Genomic DNA, 18,726 nt, shown 5'->3' on the forward strand with positions numbered 1-18,726 from the left:
CCATTCGGTCGAGAAAATAGTTTTGATTATGAATGAATGGCAAAACTGAACGCATGCCTTTTGTTCTGTTTTTTTTTTGGAGAGGAAACGTTTTCGAAGCGGACGTCAAGCTCATGTGGCCACGTGGGATGAAAATGACGACGTCGGCTGATTTTCATGACGTCGTCGCTTTCAAAACGTGAGGTCATAAAATTGGGCGAAAGGAAAAACAATAAATTTTGTTTGGGAGGGCTAATTTTGAAGTATTCCCACCCTTCCTACTACTACTAGTAGACAGCTGTTTCTCTTCCTGATCGTGCTTGGCAAGCTCCAGGAGGTAGCGGTAGAATGGCGCTGCGTGGAGTCAAGGTGCTGGAGATGGCGGGGCTCGCCCCAGCGCCGTTTTGTGGGATGATTTTGGCTGGTCAGTTCATTGTTGACTCCTGGAAAAGGCGAAACGTTCGTGGGCTGAGTGTTCTGTTTCTGCCGATGGGATTCCAACAATTCTATATGTGCAGACTTTGGCGCTACTGTCATACGTGTAGATCGTCCACAGGAACACACACTGGATACATTGGCAAGGTACCACCATACTTACTGCACATGGACATAAGTCATTGTGCTGGGATACTTGCTTCTTAGCTTTATGTGGGGTGACGTAGTGGGCACGACAGGTTGGCACAAGGCGGCTACCACAATCCTCTCACGAAATATCAAACACACACACATACACACACACACACGTACAGAAACACACCCCACCTCCTCCACCACCACCACCGCCACCACGCACACAGACCCCACCCCGTTCTCCTCAATGAAGATGCTCTGAACGAGGGACACTGACGTACCGATTCATATAGCCATGCTGACCAAGGCCCTACCAACCAGCTTGTCGTTGTAGTCTGGAGAACTGTTCCTTGCGGTGCGCCCTCTGCCTTGTGAGGAGCTGCCGTACTACCCCTCCTAGCTTGTAGTTACATGTAGTTTTGAAGTACAGTGGAGATTGGATATAACGACACTCCTTCGGGAGAAGACAAATGTCGCTATATTCGATCTGTCACTAAACCTGATTTTGACATTTAGTATGCAAATATGCATATCAAAATGACAGAAATGTATTTCAGATATGCATGTGCATAATTCTCTCTCTCTCTCTCTCTGTCTCTCTTTCTCTCTCTGTCTCTCTCTCTCTCTCTCTCTCTCTGTCTCTCTCTCTGTCTGTCTCTCTGTCTCTTTCTCTGTCTCTCCCTCTGTCTCTCTCTCTCTCTCTCTCTCTCTCTTTCCATCTCTCTCTCTTTCTCTCTCTCTTTCTCTCTCTCTGTCTCTCTCTCTCTCTCTCTCTCTCTCTCTCTTTCTCTCTCTGCTTATGTGTTTTCTATATGTATCCTCACGTTTGATGGTCAATCGTGGCATTGACAAACCATTTCAGAGGTAAACGTTCGATTGCTGTCAATCTGAAGGAGAAATCTGGAGTCGAAGTTGTTCGCCGACTGTGCAAAACCGTGAGTGACTTTCTGTGTGCACAGGGCGGGTAGTAGTGGTGCATGCAGTAGATTTTACAAGTACAATAGCAACATGTTGTATTTTCCTGGGGGGGGGGGGGGGGGGGGGGGAATAGTCTCTAAAGGATAGCCTTTTTACTGGAAACCCTAGTATGGTGGTATCATTGTATGTGTGGCATCTTGTGCTGGTGTGTGTGTGTGTGTGTTTGTGTGTATGTGCGTGTGTGTGGGTGTATGTGTATGTGTGTGCGCGCACGTGTGTGTGTGCGTGTGTGTGCGTGTGTGTGTGTACGCGTGTGTGTGTGTGTGTGTGTGTGCGCGCGCGCTGTGCAGGCAGATGTCGTTCTCGAGCCGTATCGTCCTGGTGTAATGGAGAAGATGGGCCTGGGACCTGCAGAGCTTATGCAAGAGAACAAGCGCTTGATCTATGCCAGGCTAACCGGCTTTGGTCAGAAAGGTTAGTCTTTCTTCTGCTACTGTAAGAGTCGAATCTATAACAGGGTGGGAGAGAGAGAGAGAGAGAGAGAGAGAGAGAGAGAGAGAGAGAGAGAGAGAGAGAGAGAGAGAGAGAGAGAGAGAGAGAGATGGAGAGGGAAGAGAGAGAGGTGAAACTTTGGGCCTGCTAAGTGGGGAAATCTTGCAAATCGTTAAACTTTAGACTTGTCACACTTTCATCTCTTACAGTATGCGTTCGCAGAATACAAGCTCTATAGTCTTGACATGTACGATTGTGTTTTTAATCAAGGGCTTTCTTTCTTCTTTCTCTTTCACCTAAGTATGTAAATCTGTGTTTGTTGCTTTGCGTTTTGTCTTTGCCATGCAGGTGTCTTTTCCCAAATGGCTGGTCATGATATCAATTACTTGTCAATGTCTGGCATGCTATCTGTGAGTTCATAAGTGTGTGTGTGTGGGGGGGGGGGGGGGCATGCGTGCCTGCCCCAGAAGCCCGCCTTTTCCCGCTTGTTTCCAGTTTTTCCCTCGTCGCTCTGTTGGTTCTTTTGTTGGAGATGTCCTGACATTTGACATAATGTACTGTAGTATACCGCAGTGTCTGGTGCTAAAGCCCGTCTCATATAAAAGCCTGTTTTGAATACAAGCCTGATTTTCAAGATACACTGTTGGCCCAAAAGCCTGGTTTTAGTGTTGACACACATAGAAATACCTGGTTTGAATATACACCTGATGTGAATAGAAGCCTAGCCCTGACATCGGCTTCTACAAGAGTAAACCCGGCTTTAATACACGACATTACGGAATGTACGATATTGGGCTGCCTGCCACCATGCAACTTGTGTTCAATTTTATCCTGGCTTTGTACATGCGTGTGCGTGCTTTCAACCTGTGTCTCTCTTCTATGTAGATGCTTGGTCGGCATGGTGAGAAGCCAACACCACCCATTAACCTGGTACGGTGAGAGAGCTATTCACTACATTGCCTTGGTCGTAGCAATGCCATATTGGCTGCTGGTGCTATTCAATCATAGTCGCTGTGCTGTGCGTGTCTGATTCTCACGTTCAACTGGTGTTTCAATGCGCATTCTCCAGGGCCCTTTTGCTTCCACTTAGTCCCAGGCGTCAGGGAGAGAGGGAATGGGTCGCATTTCGACTGCCTTGTCCGCATGTGTATGCACTGTGCAAACACTGTGCAAACACATGCCCTTGCACACCCAGCCAGCAGTAGGCTTCATGCTAAGCAGCAGAGTTTTTGGTCAGTTCCTGCATACCGGTCCGCCCACACTAGCTGCTGTTCTGGACGGATCTTCATTTGCTATGTGTGTGTGTTGTTGTCTCGATGTGCAGCTAGCTGACTTTGCCGGTGGTGGTCTGATGTGTGCCCTGGGTATTACTATGGCTTTACTGGAGAGAGCACAGTCAGTAAGGTTTCTAATCTGTATTCTCACGATGGGGGAGTTAAACTCATCGTTGTACTACATGTCCAAGCGCGATTTTGGCAAGTGATAGATGCCGATAGTATAAATGGTAGATGGTGTAGAAATAGCAGCTACCCTCAGTTCTTTAGTTAGGATGAAGGACAGATTGTGAGAGTACCGTAAAGTACCGCCAGAGCGCCCCACCATCTCGTCCTTTCGTGGCCGCAATGTGGAGGTGGATTCCTGTCTGTAGGTCATACGTCACGGACCTTGTACAAACATTGCACATTGTGCAGTCAATCCGTACCCAGTTTACCTTCGAGCTCCACATAAAAGCATACCAAGTGTGACCTTAGTACACGAAGGTTCTCACATCGTACAAACTTAGTAGCATTCTGCCATACGATTTTCTTCCTTGGCTGTAAAATCAAGGTGGGGCGCTCTCGCGAGACGGGGCGCTCTGGCGGTACTTTACGGTACTTGTATTGAGGTTTCAGCCCTCCCCCCCCCCCCCCCCCCCCCCCCCCCATTGGCATAATAACTTTGCACCAACTCAAGTCCTCAAGGTGTGTTTCCGTATCCAGTAGCTGTTTCCATAGTGTAGCGGTTATCACGTTCGCCTAACACGCGAAAGGTCCCCGGTTCGATCCCGGGTGGAAACATCTCTTTTTTTTAGGGATGAAACGATCATCCATTTCTTCTTATCGAGTACCGTTTATTATTAACGATCGAGTTATCATAAAACGAGTATGCTGAATTTGTATGACAAATAAATTTTACTGGTCTCCGGGGAATATGTGCATGACACACTGGATCCCAAAAGTGCGAAGGTGCCTAGAAAAAGGTGTGAATTTTGTCACCTTGGATGACGCGTGCTGGAGTTGACTTTGCAGACAGTGCGACTTAGCTAGTACTATGCACATGTACACTGCACATGTACAAGTACTGCATACTCGATGACAGCATAACGAGTAGCGATCACAGAGATAACGAGTAAGTTCCGAGTAATCGGTGTAATCGTTTCATCCCTAATTTTTTTTTTCTTATCCTTGACTTGAGAGCTATTGATTCTCAGGCTGTGTGTGGAGAATTTTCAATCCAGGTTTAAGGTCTGTTTTCTTTTTTACTGAAAACACAACCTACTCGGAAGAAGAGGGGGAGAGAAGCAACAGAACCACACAACAATGGGAAGAGTATGGTCTCCAAGAAGCAACCTGTGCTGGTGATGCAAGCCAACAACGCCGACCTGTGGTCTGAGCGTTACCACGAGCTTGTGCATCATGCGTTAAAGGGGAAGTATACCCTAAAATCAAATTTTCACCAGTTGTAGTCTTCTAGGTGCTGAGTCGAATGGTCTTGGTCCGAGGAAGCTGAGACGCTCCCTTCCTACTTGAATCCCAATCGAACTCGCGCACTTCCACCGAAACTGGGTGACTGCGCCCTGCTAGATGGGGATTTGTATGCAAAATGTCACTAAAAGCGCCATTTCGTTCTTATAAAAGCACGGATGACCGCGATTGGCCCATATGTTGTAGTCTTTTGGACACTGAGTCGACTGGTTTTGGTCCGAAAAGGCTGCGATGCAGCGTTCCTCCTTTATTCCCAATCGAACATGGTTGAACAAGCGGTCACGTGCTCCTGGGTGCCCAAATCACCTGGTCACCGCGCCAGCAGGCGACAACTTTCACACCAAGGTTCAACTCGAGTTCAACTCGAGTGACAGGACTGCACCCAAAAAAGGTCAAACAGGCTAGTAAGTTGTACCCTGCAGGCATGGTGACCAGGTGACTGGTGTACGCAGGAGCACGTGACCGCTTGTTCAACCATGTTCGATTGGGAATAAAGGAGGAACGCTGCATCGCAGCCTTTTCGGACCAAAACCAGTCGACTCAGCGTCCAAAAGACTACAACATATGGGCCAATCGCGGTCATCCGTGCTTTTATAAGAACGAAATGGCGCTTTTAGTGACATTTTGCATACAAATCCCCATCTAGTAGGGCGCAGTCACCCAGTTTCGGTGGAAGTGCGCGAGTTCGATTGGGAATAAAGAAGGAAGGGAGCGTCTCAGCTTCCTCTGACCAAGACCATTCGACTCAGCACCCCGAAGACTACAACTGGTGAAAATTTGATTTTAGGGTATACTTCCCCTTTAAGAAGAGAGTTTATAGCGAGAGGAGAGAAGACTGCCCAGTGCATCATATGAATGCTCCAGTCAATCTGTGCTCATGGCGGGTTAAGACTGGACCCGGGTCGAACTCAACCCGGCTTCAAAACTCTCATGTAAACACAGCCTCGCTCGCTCCCTTCGAATTGCCGCTCATTGTGACGTGGACCAGCGCTGACTGCTCCGTGTTTTACTTGCGTTTGTGTTTCTCTCCAGGGCAAGGGACAGGTTATTGACGCCTCCATGGTAAGTGCCCGGCCGCCCTCCCTCTCATGTCCTGTATGCCGAGAGGAACCCAATGAGAGCTGGAAGGGGGATAAGCTACAGTGCAATACATGTAGAGTAAAACCTGTAACTAAAGACCACCGTGACTAGCGACCAGCCTGGTACTACAGTAAAACCTGTAACTAAAGACCACCGTGACTAGCGACCAGCCTGGTACTACAGTAAAACCTGTAACTAAAGACCACCGTGACTAGCGACCAGCCTGGTACTACAGTAAAACCTGTAACTAAAGACCACCGTGACTAGCGACCAGCCTGGTACTACAGTAAAACCTGTAACTATAGACCACCGTGACTAGCGACCAGCCTGGTACTACAGTAAAACCTGTAACTATAGACCACCGTGACTAGCGACCAGCCTGGTACTACAGTAAAACCTGTAACTAAAGACCACCGTGACTAGCGACCAGCCTGGTACTACAGTAAAACCTGTAACTAAAGACCACCGTGACTAGCGACCAGCCTGGTACTACAGTAAAACCTGTAACTAAAGACCACCGTGACTAGCGACCAGCCTGGTACTACAGTAAAACCTGTAACTAAAGACCACCGTGACTAGCGACCAGCCTGGTACTACAGTAAAACCTGTAACTAAAGACCACCGTGACTAGCGACCAGCCTGGTACTACAGTAAAACCTGTAACTAAAGACCACCGTGACTAGCGACCAGCCTGGTACTACAGTAAAACCTGTAACTAAAGACCACCGTGACTAGCGACCAGCCTGGTACTACAGTAAAACCTGTAACTAAAGACCACCGTGACTAGCGACCAGCCTGGTACTACAGTAAAACCTGTAACTAAAGACCACCGTGACTAGCGACCAGCCTGGTACTACAGTAAAACCTGTAACTAAAGACCACCGTGACTAGCGACCAGCCTGGTACTACAGTAAAACCTGTAACTAAAGACCACCGTGACTAGCGACCAGCCTGGTACTACAGTAAAACCTGTAACTAAAGACCACCGTGACTAGCGACCAGCCTGCTACTACAGTAAAACCTGTAACTAAAGACCACCGTGACTAGCGACCAGCCTGGTGCTACAGTAAAACCTGTAACTAAAGACCACCGTGACTAGCGACCAGCCTGGTACTACAGTAAAACCTGTAACTAAAGACCACCGTGACTAGCGACCAGCCTGGTACTACAGTAAAACCTGTAACTAAAGACCACCCTGACTAGCGACCAGCCTGGTACTACAGTAAAACCTGTAACTAAAGACCACCGTGACTAGCGACCAGCCTGGTACTACAGTAAAACCTGTAACTAAAGACCACCGTGACTAGCGACCAGCCTGGTACTACAGTAAAACCTGTAACTAAAGACCACCGTGACTAGCGACCAGCCTGGTACTACAGTAAAACCTGTAACTAAAGACCACCGTGACTAGCGACCAGCCTGGTACTACAGTAAAACCTGTAACTAAAGACCACCGTGACTAGCGACCAGCCTGGTACTACAGTAAAACCTGTAACTAAAGACCACCGTGACTAGCGACCAGCCTGGTACTACAGTAAAACCTGTAACTAAAGACCACCGTGACTAGCGACCAGCCTGGTACTACAGTAAAACCTGTAACTAAAGACCACCGTGACTAGCGACCAGCCTGGTACTACAGTAAAACCTGTAACTAAAGACCACCGTGACTAGCGACCAGCCTGCTACTACAGTAAAACCTGTAACTAAAGACCACCGTGACTAGCGACCAGCCTGGTACTACAATAAAACCTGTAACTAAAGACCACCGTGACTAGCGACCAGCCTGCTACTACAGTAAAACCTGTAACTAAAGACCACCGTGACTAGCGACCAGCCTGGTACTACAGTAAAACCTGTAACTAAAGACCACCGTGACTAGCGACCAGCCTGGTACTACAGTAAAACCTGTAACTAAAGACCACCGTGACTAGCGACCAGCCTGGTACTGCAGTAAAACCTGTAACTAAAGACCACCGTGACTAGCGACCAGCCTGGTACTACAGTAAAACCTGTAACTAAAGACCACCGTGACTAGCGACCAGCCTGCTACTACAGACCACTTTGCCAGGCACGGACGGTCTCACATTCGTATATGGTTGTGCAGTGCAAACCTCTAACTAAGGACCACCTGCCACTAAAGACCGCTTTCTCCGGCCCCGAGGGGTGGTCGTTAGTCACAGGTTTACTGTACACCCGGAACCAAGAATGTACAACGGTGATCATAGTTCAGTGCTCGGCGCACTGTCTTCATTACGTGTAAGCTTGCTTGCATCACACCCTGTACTTATACACATGAAAACAACACCAACTCTCAGTCTCATGCCAGCACATCAGCTTTTGTTTGATTCGTTCCAATCCCAGCCCGATCGTTAGAGTGTGCGTGCACAAACTTCAGTTCAGTCCGAAAGTTGGCCTCCAAGCGTAGCAAAGACAATTTGATTTCCGCAGTATGTGGATGTTGCTACATGACGTAACGAAGGCAGCGCGCCGTGCAGCTGACCCATAGAAAAAAAAGATCACAGGCACTTATTCTTGGTTTTGTATTCTTGCCAGAATCCCCCATCTTCCCATGTAAACTTATGTGTAAAATAACTACTCCATCTCCGGACAGCTAGCCGGCAGGTCTCCGTCAGTACAACATAAAAATAGAGCTGAAGAGGTACATCTTGTATGAAAGCCATGGCAATTTTTCTAGTCGATATTGCACCACTGCCTGTTCTTGTCCACAAGTACATAACTATAGTTCTGATCCATGTATGATGCAACAAGATCATGATGATATTACTTCCACATCCCACGTTATGTGTGGGTGTGCAAGTACTGTAATTTCACAAATTTTCGGTGTACTTTTATTTTCGGTACTTTCGGTGCATCTGTTTCATACCTAAAATTTCAATACACTGAACAAACACTAACACACATAATCCAATAGGGAACTGCTTCTCTGTACCTAAAATTTCTGCTCACCTAACCTGGCCTTCTGCCCTCATACCGAAAATATTGAGCACCTATAATTTCTGAAATTAGAGTCCTTTATATATAATAGTACACTGGTGTGACTATCTTGTGTAACGCTAATGAACAGCATTCATGGTGGCGACATCATGGTGTACGATAAATCTTGTCTTGTCTCTCTCTCTCTCTCTCTCTCTCTCTCTCTTTCTCTCTCTCTCTCTATCTCTCTCTCTCTCTCTCTCCCTCCCTCCCTCCCCCCCCCCCCCCCCCCTGCTGCATGGCGTGAATAGGTACAAGGGGCAGCATATATCGGCACGTTCCTGAAGACAAGTCAGAACCTTGGTCTCTGGACAGGTACGTATAGACTGTCTGCAAGATGTGTACAGACCTGTGGGAAGATATGGGTACTGCACTTGTCGGGTTTTTAGATCTGTGAGGCATTAAACGTGGCATGCTAAAGTAACACACATTCTCTCTCTCTCTCCCTCTCTCTCTTTCTCTCTCTCTATCTCTCTCTCTCTCTCTCTCTCTCTCTCTCTCTCTCTTTCTACTGTGTTGCAGGGGAACGGGGTCAGAATTTCCTTGATACTGGAGCTCCATTCTACGATACGTAAGTCTTGGCATCTGCCCTTCTTTATTGCTGTATGGCTACTCCAGAGAAGTCTGTTTATGTCTGTCTTTCAGGAGTGAAAACTAAGTTGAGTTTACCATCGCAGAACACTCAATAATCGAAACCAACTTTTAGAAACGTGATCTCTTGAATTTTTTTTGGACTTGATCTGATGTCGTCACTCCTTTTAATGTGGTTAGGAACATACTGAAAGCCAGTTTATGATGTTGTGTGTGTCGACTTGCTGTGTGCGTGCTTTGTGTGCGTACCATCTTGAAATCCCCTATGAAGGGGCAGCTGGGGATGTGCTAGCAGAAGATCAAAGACAGTGTCGTTGGTGACCATGGCTTGTGCTACTGTGTGTGTCTCTCTCTCCTGTGCTTACACTATGCAGATTTGTGACGAGCGATGGCCAGCACATGGCGGTCGGTGCTATTGAGGGCCAATTCTACAAGTAAGTCAAGTGGTGGGATCTACTGGGTGAATGCTTGTGGGAGTTTGTGTCTTGTGCTTCTTGTCTGTTTGTTGAGGTATTCAGTCTTCATATCAGAACGTTGATAACCTTTTTGACGGTTCAGCATAACAGAAACTGTCTGCACATAACTATCCCGGACATTCCTGTAGATTGTGTAGTCTTGTCCGGTGGTTTCACTGCGGTGTCTTTGTTCTTCCATGTTCACTCATTGGGGTCTCTCTCTTTCTCTCTCTCTCTCGCACTCTCTCTCGCCTCTCTCTCTCTCTCTCTCTCTCTCTCTCTCTCTCTCTCTCTCTCTCTCTCTCTCTCTCGCATAAAATCTAGACTGACAACCTGCTTGTTAAATCATGCACCTGCTTTCAGGCGTAAAAACCCTGTTGTAGAGGTCTCAGTCCTCATTTGTTAGACTTACCTGTCTTTATAAATGTAACTTACTCTCTCTTTCTCTCTCTCTCTCTCTCTCTCTCTCTCTCTCTCTCTCTCTCTCTCTCTCTCGCCCTCTCTCTCTCGCCCTCTCTCTCTCTCTCTCTCTCTCTCTCTCTCCTCTTTCTGCGTCAGTTGTCGTACGCTGTTCTTGGTGCATTTCATTTTCCGATAATACAGTTTGGTATTGTTCGCCTTGTGCCTTGCCAGGCCGTTTTCCTTTACCGTATGTCTGGTTTTCTCCTGTTTGCAATGACCCCGTAGTGTGTGTTAACGTCTTGCTTTGTTCTTGTGCTCTCACAGAGAGCTGATCAAGGGCTTGGAGATTGATCCGGAATCACTGCCTCCTCAAGTCTCATTGGACGACTGGGTTAGTTCTTGACTGTAATCTATCACGATTTAATTTTTTCTTTTTGTGTTACGAACCGAGTTGTGGCATATTCGGCAGTATTGTCAGAGAAGTTGGCTACTCTCAGTGTAGTGCTCGCACTTCCTGCTGACTTGGCTGGCACCTGACAGACTCACAATTACACACGGCTAGCATGTCGAGCCTTCCACGCGGTGAACCTGCGCGAAATCACCCCGGTCTGCTCAATGCACAATGTTGCTGGTCCCGCGAGCAACTGCTTTCAGTGACCGCGTGATAGGCTGGTTCCTTGGTTGGTGACTGTGGCCAGGTTCTTTTCCATCGCTGTCGGTAGTATCGCTCTGTGTGTGTATGTACGTACAACCCATAACCAGGAGTGGCCGCACATCCGTCGATCAAGAGAAATCGAAAACATGCATGCGAGACCTACCGTATTGTCTGGGGTGTTAGCCGCGCTTTGAAACACATAAAAAAATCAAAATCGCTCTTGCAACTTAAGCTGTGTTCCCAACTGGCGCGCGGACGCGGTACGCTTGCGGTTCATGCGTGCCCAAACGCGCGCTCAGGCTTTCACAAAAAAAGAGCAATCCGAGTCGTATTTAGCGCGTGCGACACCTTCGAGTACTAATGTTTTGACTCCGCCAGTCAAAGTGACTGGCATGTACGCTAATACGCGCCTGATACGCGCTGAAAATTCCAACATGTTGGAATTTCCATTTCGGTGCGTTTCCGTACGCGTGACGCCCCAAAAGCCAGCAAAAATACGCACAAACGCGTGGTTTCACGCGTACACGCGCCAGTTGTGAACACAGCTTTAGACGTGGAATGCTGGATGTGAATCCACCAGCAGCACAGCACCCCATGCGTATAAAAGGCATGCATGGTATCATTCCACTTCTTCTCATGTACTGCAATCCAGCATTGCCATGATTGTAGTAGTGCGAAGCTTCTACGTGTACATGTCGTCTTATCTGAGTGAAGGACAATCTTGGCAACTTTTGTAGAATTTTAGTCGTGCCTGTAGACTTTGGTAACTTCTTGTATCCTGTTTTCTGATAATCGCTTAGTGCGTGAAACTCAGAGTAAAAGCACTTTTTTCATCCTCTTATTATTGTTTGAACTAACTCTGGCTCTCGGTATTGAGCACTCTCTTGGACAGCGGGGAACCTCTCTGTTTTTCTTCTTGTATTACCCATACCCATTATGTTAGGTTGCCAAAATTCAAAAATCAGACATTCAGCTTATACACCGATTGTCAACAAAAATACGAATTTTGGAACCGAAAGGAGGGGGAGGGGATGCGACTTAGACCCCGGTGCGGCTAATGCCCCGGAAAATACAGTATATCCACTTCTGTCGTGAGCGATGTGAGCAAGAGCATGCAGCGGGGACTGACAAGTCCAGTCATTGATGATGTGCACCTGGTGCAGTATTGCTCTATCCCGTTGTAAAAAAATCCTTTTAAAATTGCTTGTTCCCTGTATTTGTCACAACACGCTGATGTGATTACTGCTGCTGCTGCTGCTGCTGTTGTAGCCACAGGTCAAGGACACGATTGCCAAGAAGTTTGCTTCCCGGACACGAGACGAATGGTGCAAAGTCTTTGATGGTAAGCTGCGCGATGAAGAAAGAACCTTTATCGGGGAACCCAGGCAAATACCACTCCAGACTCGGATCCCACCTTGTCGGTGGCGAATAATGCAGAAGAGGAGTGTGGGTGGGTGTGGGTGTGCGTGGGTGTATGCGTGTTTGTGTGTGTGTGTGTGTGTGTGTGTGTGTGTGTGTGTGTGTGCCCCGTGAGTACCTCTGGCAGGTGCTCTCCCGTGCTGGTGTCCCTCCCCCCATGCTTGCAGTAATCCGGTCTTTCCACCATGAGATGTCTGCAGTATTGCGCGTGAGTGGCACAGACGTGGATTCGTTTAGCGTCACCAACGGCTTGCGGCAAGGCTGCACTATGGCTCCTGTCCTCTTCAACATCTTCATGTGGGCAGTAGTCACCAAGTGGCAACAGAGGGTCAGAGGTATTCCTGGCGTTGGTTTCGAGTTCAGCTACCACTATGGTGAGGGTCAACTATATCGCAAGGCACGCCGGGCTGACACCGCTGCCACCGCCCTAGAGGCACAGTTCGCGGACGATTCCTCCCTGTTTGCAACATCGCGTGCTGGTGCTGAGATTGCCTTGGACCTGTTCAACTCGACCGCTTCGGAATTCGGCCTCACTGTGAGCGCGACCAAAACCAAGTTATTGGTTGCGGGAGCTGGCGTCACGGCTGCGGACCAGGCGCCCATACAGCTTGCCGGTGTGGACATTGAGTGTGTGCCGGAGTTCAAGTACCTGGGGTGTATCATCCACTGTGGCGGCCGATCTTCGCAGGATATCAGCGCTCGGGTGGCAAGTGCGTCCCGGGCTTGTGGTGCTCTGCAACAATCTGTTTTCCGGAACAAGAACTTAGATCTTCATATTAAACGCTGTGTGTTTAATGCTTGTGTCCTGTCTCTGCTCCTGTATGGCTCCGAGTGCTGGACGCCGCTGAAGCAGGACCTCCGTCGCATGTCTGTTTTCCACATGCGATGCGTGCGGTCGATATTGGGTATCACACGCCATCGTTGCTGGGATGACCACATATCCAACAGCCAGCTGCTTGAGTGGTGGGGTGACTCTGAAACCATCGTCACCAAGGTTCAGCATCGGCGCCTCGAGTGGCTAGGCCATGTCGCCCGCATGGACGATGTGCGGTTGCCCAAACAGTTGCTGTTCGGCACCCTGCCATCTCGTCGCCCGGCCCATGGCCCACGTCGGCGGTGGAAAGACTGCGCTGTAAAGGACCTCCGCTCACGAGACCTTGAAACGGACTGGTACAGAGTGGCCTGTGACTCTCGCCCAGACTGGAGGTTGGCTTACACCTCGGACGCCCCGGATCCCCTCGTACCGGCACCGGTGACTTGTTTCACATGCGCCCGGCACTTCGCACGTCAGGGTGACCTCGCTAGGCACAAGTGCACGGCTGAACGGCAGAAGCCGGTTTCGGAGCAGAGAGGTGCATGGCAGTGCCCTCGGTGTCATCGTTGGTTCCGGAGCCGCGGAGGCTTGGCTGTGCATCGTTGCTCCGCTTCTACCTCGTGCCCAGTACCGACCGAACCAGCTGCTGTTGTCACCGGTGACACTACCGCTCGGAGGTGCTGCAATGCTCACTGTGGCACCTGCAATCGTTGTTTCCGCTCAACCCAGGGACGCAACCGCCATCGCTGTTCAACGCACTGCCACCGACCAACGGCCAGAGAACGGGACAAGTTCCCGCATATGTGTATCTGCTCTCGCCGGTTCCGACTAGTCTCGCGTCTGGAGCGCCATCGGGTGGCGTGCTCTTTCTCTCTCTCTGCTGCCCCTCCGGGCCCACGTGACCCTAGTGGTAGTGGCTCTACAGGACAGGACAGGATAGGACAGGTGTGTGTACATGTAGACATGTGCATGTGTGCATGTTCGTTTGGAATCTTCAGAGACTGTTCAGCTTGACCTGGCCTAGTTCTGTCCTATGTTTCAATTCTTACAATGCAGTTGCGTGATGTCCACCACTTTCTGAACAAATATTTCAATTCTGTTCTCATAATCGTTGTCTTGCGCTCACAACGAAACTGAACATGCTTGCTGGCAGGCTGAAATCTTGGAAAGCATTACGTTGTAGGGATGACCGAAGGCTCCGTGTCTTTGTCTGCCTATTGTTCTTCTGTGTGTGTGTGTTAGGTACTGATGCATGTGTAACACCCGTGCTTAGCATGGAAGAAGCTGCCGAGCATCCCCACAACAAGTGAGTATCCATGCATATGTGTGTGTGTGTGGGGGGGGGGGGGGGGGGTGTACGTTACAGTGTGTGTTACTGTGTGAGTACATGGGGGGGGGGGTCAGACTTGTGAGTATAACAACATCGGTGTGTCCCTACTTCAGTGAAGTATAGACACTCTTGTTGTGCATCGATTCCTCTGGTACATCTCTCTCTCTCTCTCTCTCTCTCTCTCTCTCTCTCTCTCTCTCTCTCTCTCTCTCTCTCTCTCTCTCTCTCTCTCTCTCTCGCACGCTTTTAGTCAGACTTAGTTTATAATACAGTGAATTCTGTCTATGCCGACCGCTCAAGAGAACTTCAAGATGTGGTCCCCTTGTGTAGGTGGTCTCTGTGTACAAGTGGTCTCTGTGCATAAGTGGTCTCTGTGCACAGGTGGTCTCTGTGTACAGGTGGTCTCTGTGCACAGGTGGTCTCCTCATCCAGGTTCATAACAGTACAATTGACATCCCTTGGTCCCGGTTGTAGTGGTCTGTACTAGACGGACTTTCTACCGTGTCATACTGTATGTAGCGTATATCGATAGACTTACCATACCGTATATATTACGGTATTTTGTGTACGTCGTGTGTACGTCATGTTGGTGCATGCGCGTGTTGCTGTGGTGTAAAAAGCAGTCTTCGTTTTGAGTTCGTCTTGTCTAGTTGTGTTTCCGTAGTCATCTTGAAATAAACAGTCACTTGACTCTTCCCGTGCAATCACTAAGTGCAATATTGTTCCCTGAGAATACTACTTGTGTTTTGAGTCGGAGAGACTGACCTAGTTTTGCCCTGTCACTCGGTCGTGTACTACATGGTCCACTCTGGCACAGGTGTACTACATGGTCCACTCTGGCACAGGTGTTCGCCTTGACGGATTTTTCTGTATGTACATGTTCATCTTGTGGTGTGCGTTGCAGGGCGCTTGGAACGTACTTCACGGATGATGAAGGAGAGTCTATGCCAGGTACTAGTAGTAGTACAGGCCTTTAGTAGTAGTACAGGCCTTTGTAGAGGCTTCATTCAACTACTAGTGCACCGCCATCATTTGATTTGCTTTGTATTATAGTGGCAAAACAGTGGCCTCACAACCCTTGGGTTGAAGTATATGCGATGCTGTCATTTTCATAGCTTCTATTGACTGTGTGTGTGTGTGTGTGTGTGTGTGTGTGTGTGTGTGTGTGTGTGTGTGTGTGTGTGTGTGTGTGTGTGTGTGTGTGTGTGTGTGTGTGTGTGTGTGTGTGTGTGTGTGTGTGTGTGTGTGTGTGTGTGTGTGTGTGTGTGTGTGTGTGTGTGTGTGTGTGTGTGTGTGTGTGTGTGTGTGTGTGTGTGTGTGTGTGTGTGTGTGTGTGTGTGTGTGTGTGTGTGTGTGTGTGTGTGTGTGTGTGTGTGTGTGTGTGTGTGTGTGTGTGTGTGTGTGTGTGTGTGTGTGTGTGTGTGTGTGTGTGTGTGTGTGTGTGTGTGTGTGTGTGTGTGTGTGTGTGTGTGTGTGTGTGTGTGTGTGTGTGTGTGTGTGTGTGTGTGTGTGTGTGTGTGTGTGTGTGTGTGTGTGTGTGTGTGTGTGTGTGTGTGTGTGTGTGTGTGTGTGTGTGTGTGTGTGTGTGTGTGTGTGTGTGTGTGTGTGTGTGTGTGTGTGTGTGTGTGTGTGTGTGTGTGTGTGTGTGTGTGTGTGTGTGTGTGTGTGTGTGTGTGTGTGTGTGTGTGTGTGTGTGTGTGTGTGTGTGTGTGTGTGTGTGTGTGTGTGTGTGTGTGCGTATGTGTGTGCGTGCGTGTGTGTGTGTGTGTGTGTGTGTGTGTGTGTGTGTGTGTGTGTGTGTGTGTGTGTCCAGCCCCGGCACCTGTGCTATCCCGCAGTGCAGCTAAACCAGGTAAGGAAAGACTGCGTGATATATTTTGGGATGAGGTTTTCATATGCCCAGCGGCAGAGAAAGCGAAAGAAATCCTGCACTCCGCAGAAGTCTACTGTACACCGAGAAAGGTTTACACCAGTTATTGTTTGCGACCTACGAGCTCAGATCAATTTGCACAGTGAAAAAAAAGAAGCAATGGTGGAGAGACTTTCGTTGTTGTTGTTATTGCACTGAGTTTCCACATTTTGATATTGCACGAATAAAGTGTACATGTCGATTCAGCGTATCCTATTGATGATCGCGGTCATAAAATTGTTGTCTCTTCGCCGTCTCTCTACATGTTTTGTTGCCTTGGTTGTGCGGCTGCAGCTCATGGTCGACAGCCAATGGTGGGCGAACACACGGAGGAGGTGTTGACAGAGTCTGGGTTCTCTCGGCGGGTTAGTACTAAATGCTGAGCGATTGTACTTGGAAGAGGCGCTAACAAAATAAATAACAATGGAACCACAGTAACTGTTGTTGTCTGGTGTAACTGATTCAGGTCGCAGGGCCTCCTCTCTGAACTTGTCTTTTCAGTAGGCAGTATAGCTGGTGGTGAGGTGGCAGACTTCTTTTGCAACGTATCCATTCCCTCAGGTTTTGTTGGTAGGGCCATGTGCGCTGTTGGATTCATACACCGCCACTGCTCTCCAATGCACAGTCTGGGAGCTCAGACATACTGTAAAACATGTAATTTTAGGTGCATTGAAATTCCGGTGCCAGGGACCTGCCAGGTTTCAGGTGTAATGTAGAATTAGGTGACCAGCGTTCCCTTCACATACAGTGCATATTGTAGTACCGTTTAGGTGTAATTTAAATTTAGGTGCCTGGTTTCTGTACCGAAACCACCGAAATTAAAGTTACACCGAAAATTACATGTTTTACAGTGGTGTTTGAATGGGAAGGCTATGACCAGTCCATCTAGCCGTTTACACATTGCTTGTTAAGGCAATATTCCTGTAGCTTACCGTCTTCGGTGTGTTTTGACGGCTATTTGACATACTATTATAGAGAGCTGCATGTGGAGTCTTCGCGCATCATTCCAGTCCTGTAACATTCCAAGCCATATTGTGTTCTTGCTTGCGAGGTATTGGGTCCTAGAGGGCGGTGGCATTCCTACGGATGTGGAAAACCAAGTCTCACGCGAACCGTGACATTTTTTGTGAGGTGTTCCGCTTCTCACCGCTCTTTTCTCTGCTTTCTCGTGTGTCCAGGAGATCAGCGAGCTATCGCAACAGGGTGCTATTCATACTAAAGACATGTCAAAGCTGTAGTCCTGATCCGCAGTCTCTTCCGGCTGCAGCTCACAGCAGTGAACTTGATGTGTATGGCGTAGAATGACTGGAAGTCCACCCCCACAGTGCAGCTGGTGTGTTGCCGACAACGTCAGCAGACTGATAGCTGCGCGTGACTGCCTGCTGGGAGCAGCATGCAGTCAACGTGTGTATGACTGTGGCGTCCGGATTGCTGGTGCTGGTGGAGGCAATGTTAGTGGAAAGAACTGTACTGGGTTGTGGCACAACTTGTGTGCACACTGCAAACGCGTGTTGTTTAATGTTAGCTACAGTGGACCCGTGCTCAGAGCATCGACCTACATGTACTTGGATAACTGCTTCCAGGTATCATCTCTACCAGTATGCCCAGCATATAAATAGATCCTTGAGACGAACACCAACAGCAGCAGCACCCTGCACTGGGTTGTTATGTATCCTCTCTCTCCCCTGCTAGCTTCCAACCGGTATATCCTCAGCTGAGAAACTTTAAGACTCCCAACTTCCCAGTGTGCACACTTACGGACCGATGATCATGATAATCGTCCGCAAAGCACCTTCTAGAATCTGATGCTCCTCATCTTGTGGGACTGACGACTCTATTTTCCGTATCGTTTTCAGCTTTGAAACTCCCTTTCTGTTCCTTCCATGTCGGAAACCTATCGAATTCACGCCTGGTTTCCTTAAACAATAGAATTGTATTTTAATAAAATACATGTGTCTCAAATTACCTACCCCACTGAGTTTGTTGATTGTACAAGTAGAAAATTAATAATGTTATTTCAGGTTGCATGCATTTGATTATACGCCCATTGCCGGAATGGTCTTCTTCCGTTTCTACAGCTTCGCCTTGCCTAAGCTTCCCAATAATATTTCCCAGTATTTGAGATTATCCGACTTGAACGATGTATAGTAACTACATTGTGGACAGATTCCATTTACTTGTTGGTGTCTTGCCGTGTTGTGAGCTGCTGAGCATGAATGAGGCACAAGTCTGTACAGAGTTCTTGTCCCAGCCGTGTCCCTGCTTGTTTTATAATGAATGGTGTCGCACACAAGAGAATAAGACCAGTGATTGAGCTGTATACCAGGACTCCATGACTTGAGCGACGATGCGTGTCTGGCACATGGCTGCTTTT

General features: G+C 48.4%; 1 protein-coding gene and 1 non-coding gene across 3 annotated transcripts in view; both read left to right on the forward strand.

Annotated features, from left to right (window-relative positions):
* The window catches only part of LOC135818478 (alpha-methylacyl-CoA racemase-like), a 124,434-nt gene extending 105,844 nt beyond the window's left edge, over positions 1 to 18,590 (forward strand). Inside the window, exons 1-18 of one of the 2 annotated variants that reach the window (XM_065331863.1) lie at positions 221 to 403; positions 498 to 561; positions 1,412 to 1,484; positions 1,818 to 1,941; positions 2,308 to 2,369; positions 2,845 to 2,889; positions 3,284 to 3,358; positions 5,736 to 5,765; positions 9,029 to 9,092; positions 9,300 to 9,348; positions 9,743 to 9,802; positions 10,550 to 10,616; positions 12,150 to 12,222; positions 14,356 to 14,419; positions 15,348 to 15,394; positions 16,257 to 16,295; positions 16,647 to 16,717; positions 17,531 to 18,590. In XM_065331863.1, the coding sequence (XP_065187935.1) occupies positions 328 to 403; positions 498 to 561; positions 1,412 to 1,484; positions 1,818 to 1,941; positions 2,308 to 2,369; positions 2,845 to 2,889; positions 3,284 to 3,358; positions 5,736 to 5,765; positions 9,029 to 9,092; positions 9,300 to 9,348; positions 9,743 to 9,802; positions 10,550 to 10,616; positions 12,150 to 12,222; positions 14,356 to 14,419; positions 15,348 to 15,394; positions 16,257 to 16,295; positions 16,647 to 16,717; positions 17,531 to 17,590 (1,143 nt within the window). In that variant the 5' untranslated portion in view covers positions 221 to 327 and the 3' untranslated portion in view covers positions 17,591 to 18,590. Of the gene's footprint in view, positions 1 to 220; positions 404 to 497; positions 562 to 1,411; positions 1,485 to 1,817; positions 1,942 to 2,307; positions 2,370 to 2,844; positions 2,890 to 3,283; positions 3,359 to 5,735; positions 5,766 to 9,028; positions 9,093 to 9,299; positions 9,349 to 9,742; positions 9,803 to 10,549; positions 10,617 to 12,149; positions 12,223 to 14,355; positions 14,420 to 15,347; positions 15,395 to 16,256; positions 16,296 to 16,646; positions 16,718 to 17,530 lie in introns of those variants that run through there. The other variant, XM_065331864.1, reaches the window with a different exon arrangement.
* On the forward strand, positions 3,944 to 4,016 carry Trnav-aac (transfer RNA valine (anticodon AAC)). Its single transcript has one exon. It is a non-coding gene; the product is annotated as a tRNA-Val (tRNA).
* Positions 18,591 to 18,726: the final 136 nt, after the last annotated feature.

This window comes from Sycon ciliatum, chromosome 5 (genome assembly GCF_964019385.1).
Source record: "Sycon ciliatum chromosome 5, ocSycCili1.1, whole genome shotgun sequence".
Classification (NCBI taxonomy): Eukaryota; Metazoa; Porifera; class Calcarea; order Leucosolenida; family Sycettidae; genus Sycon; species Sycon ciliatum.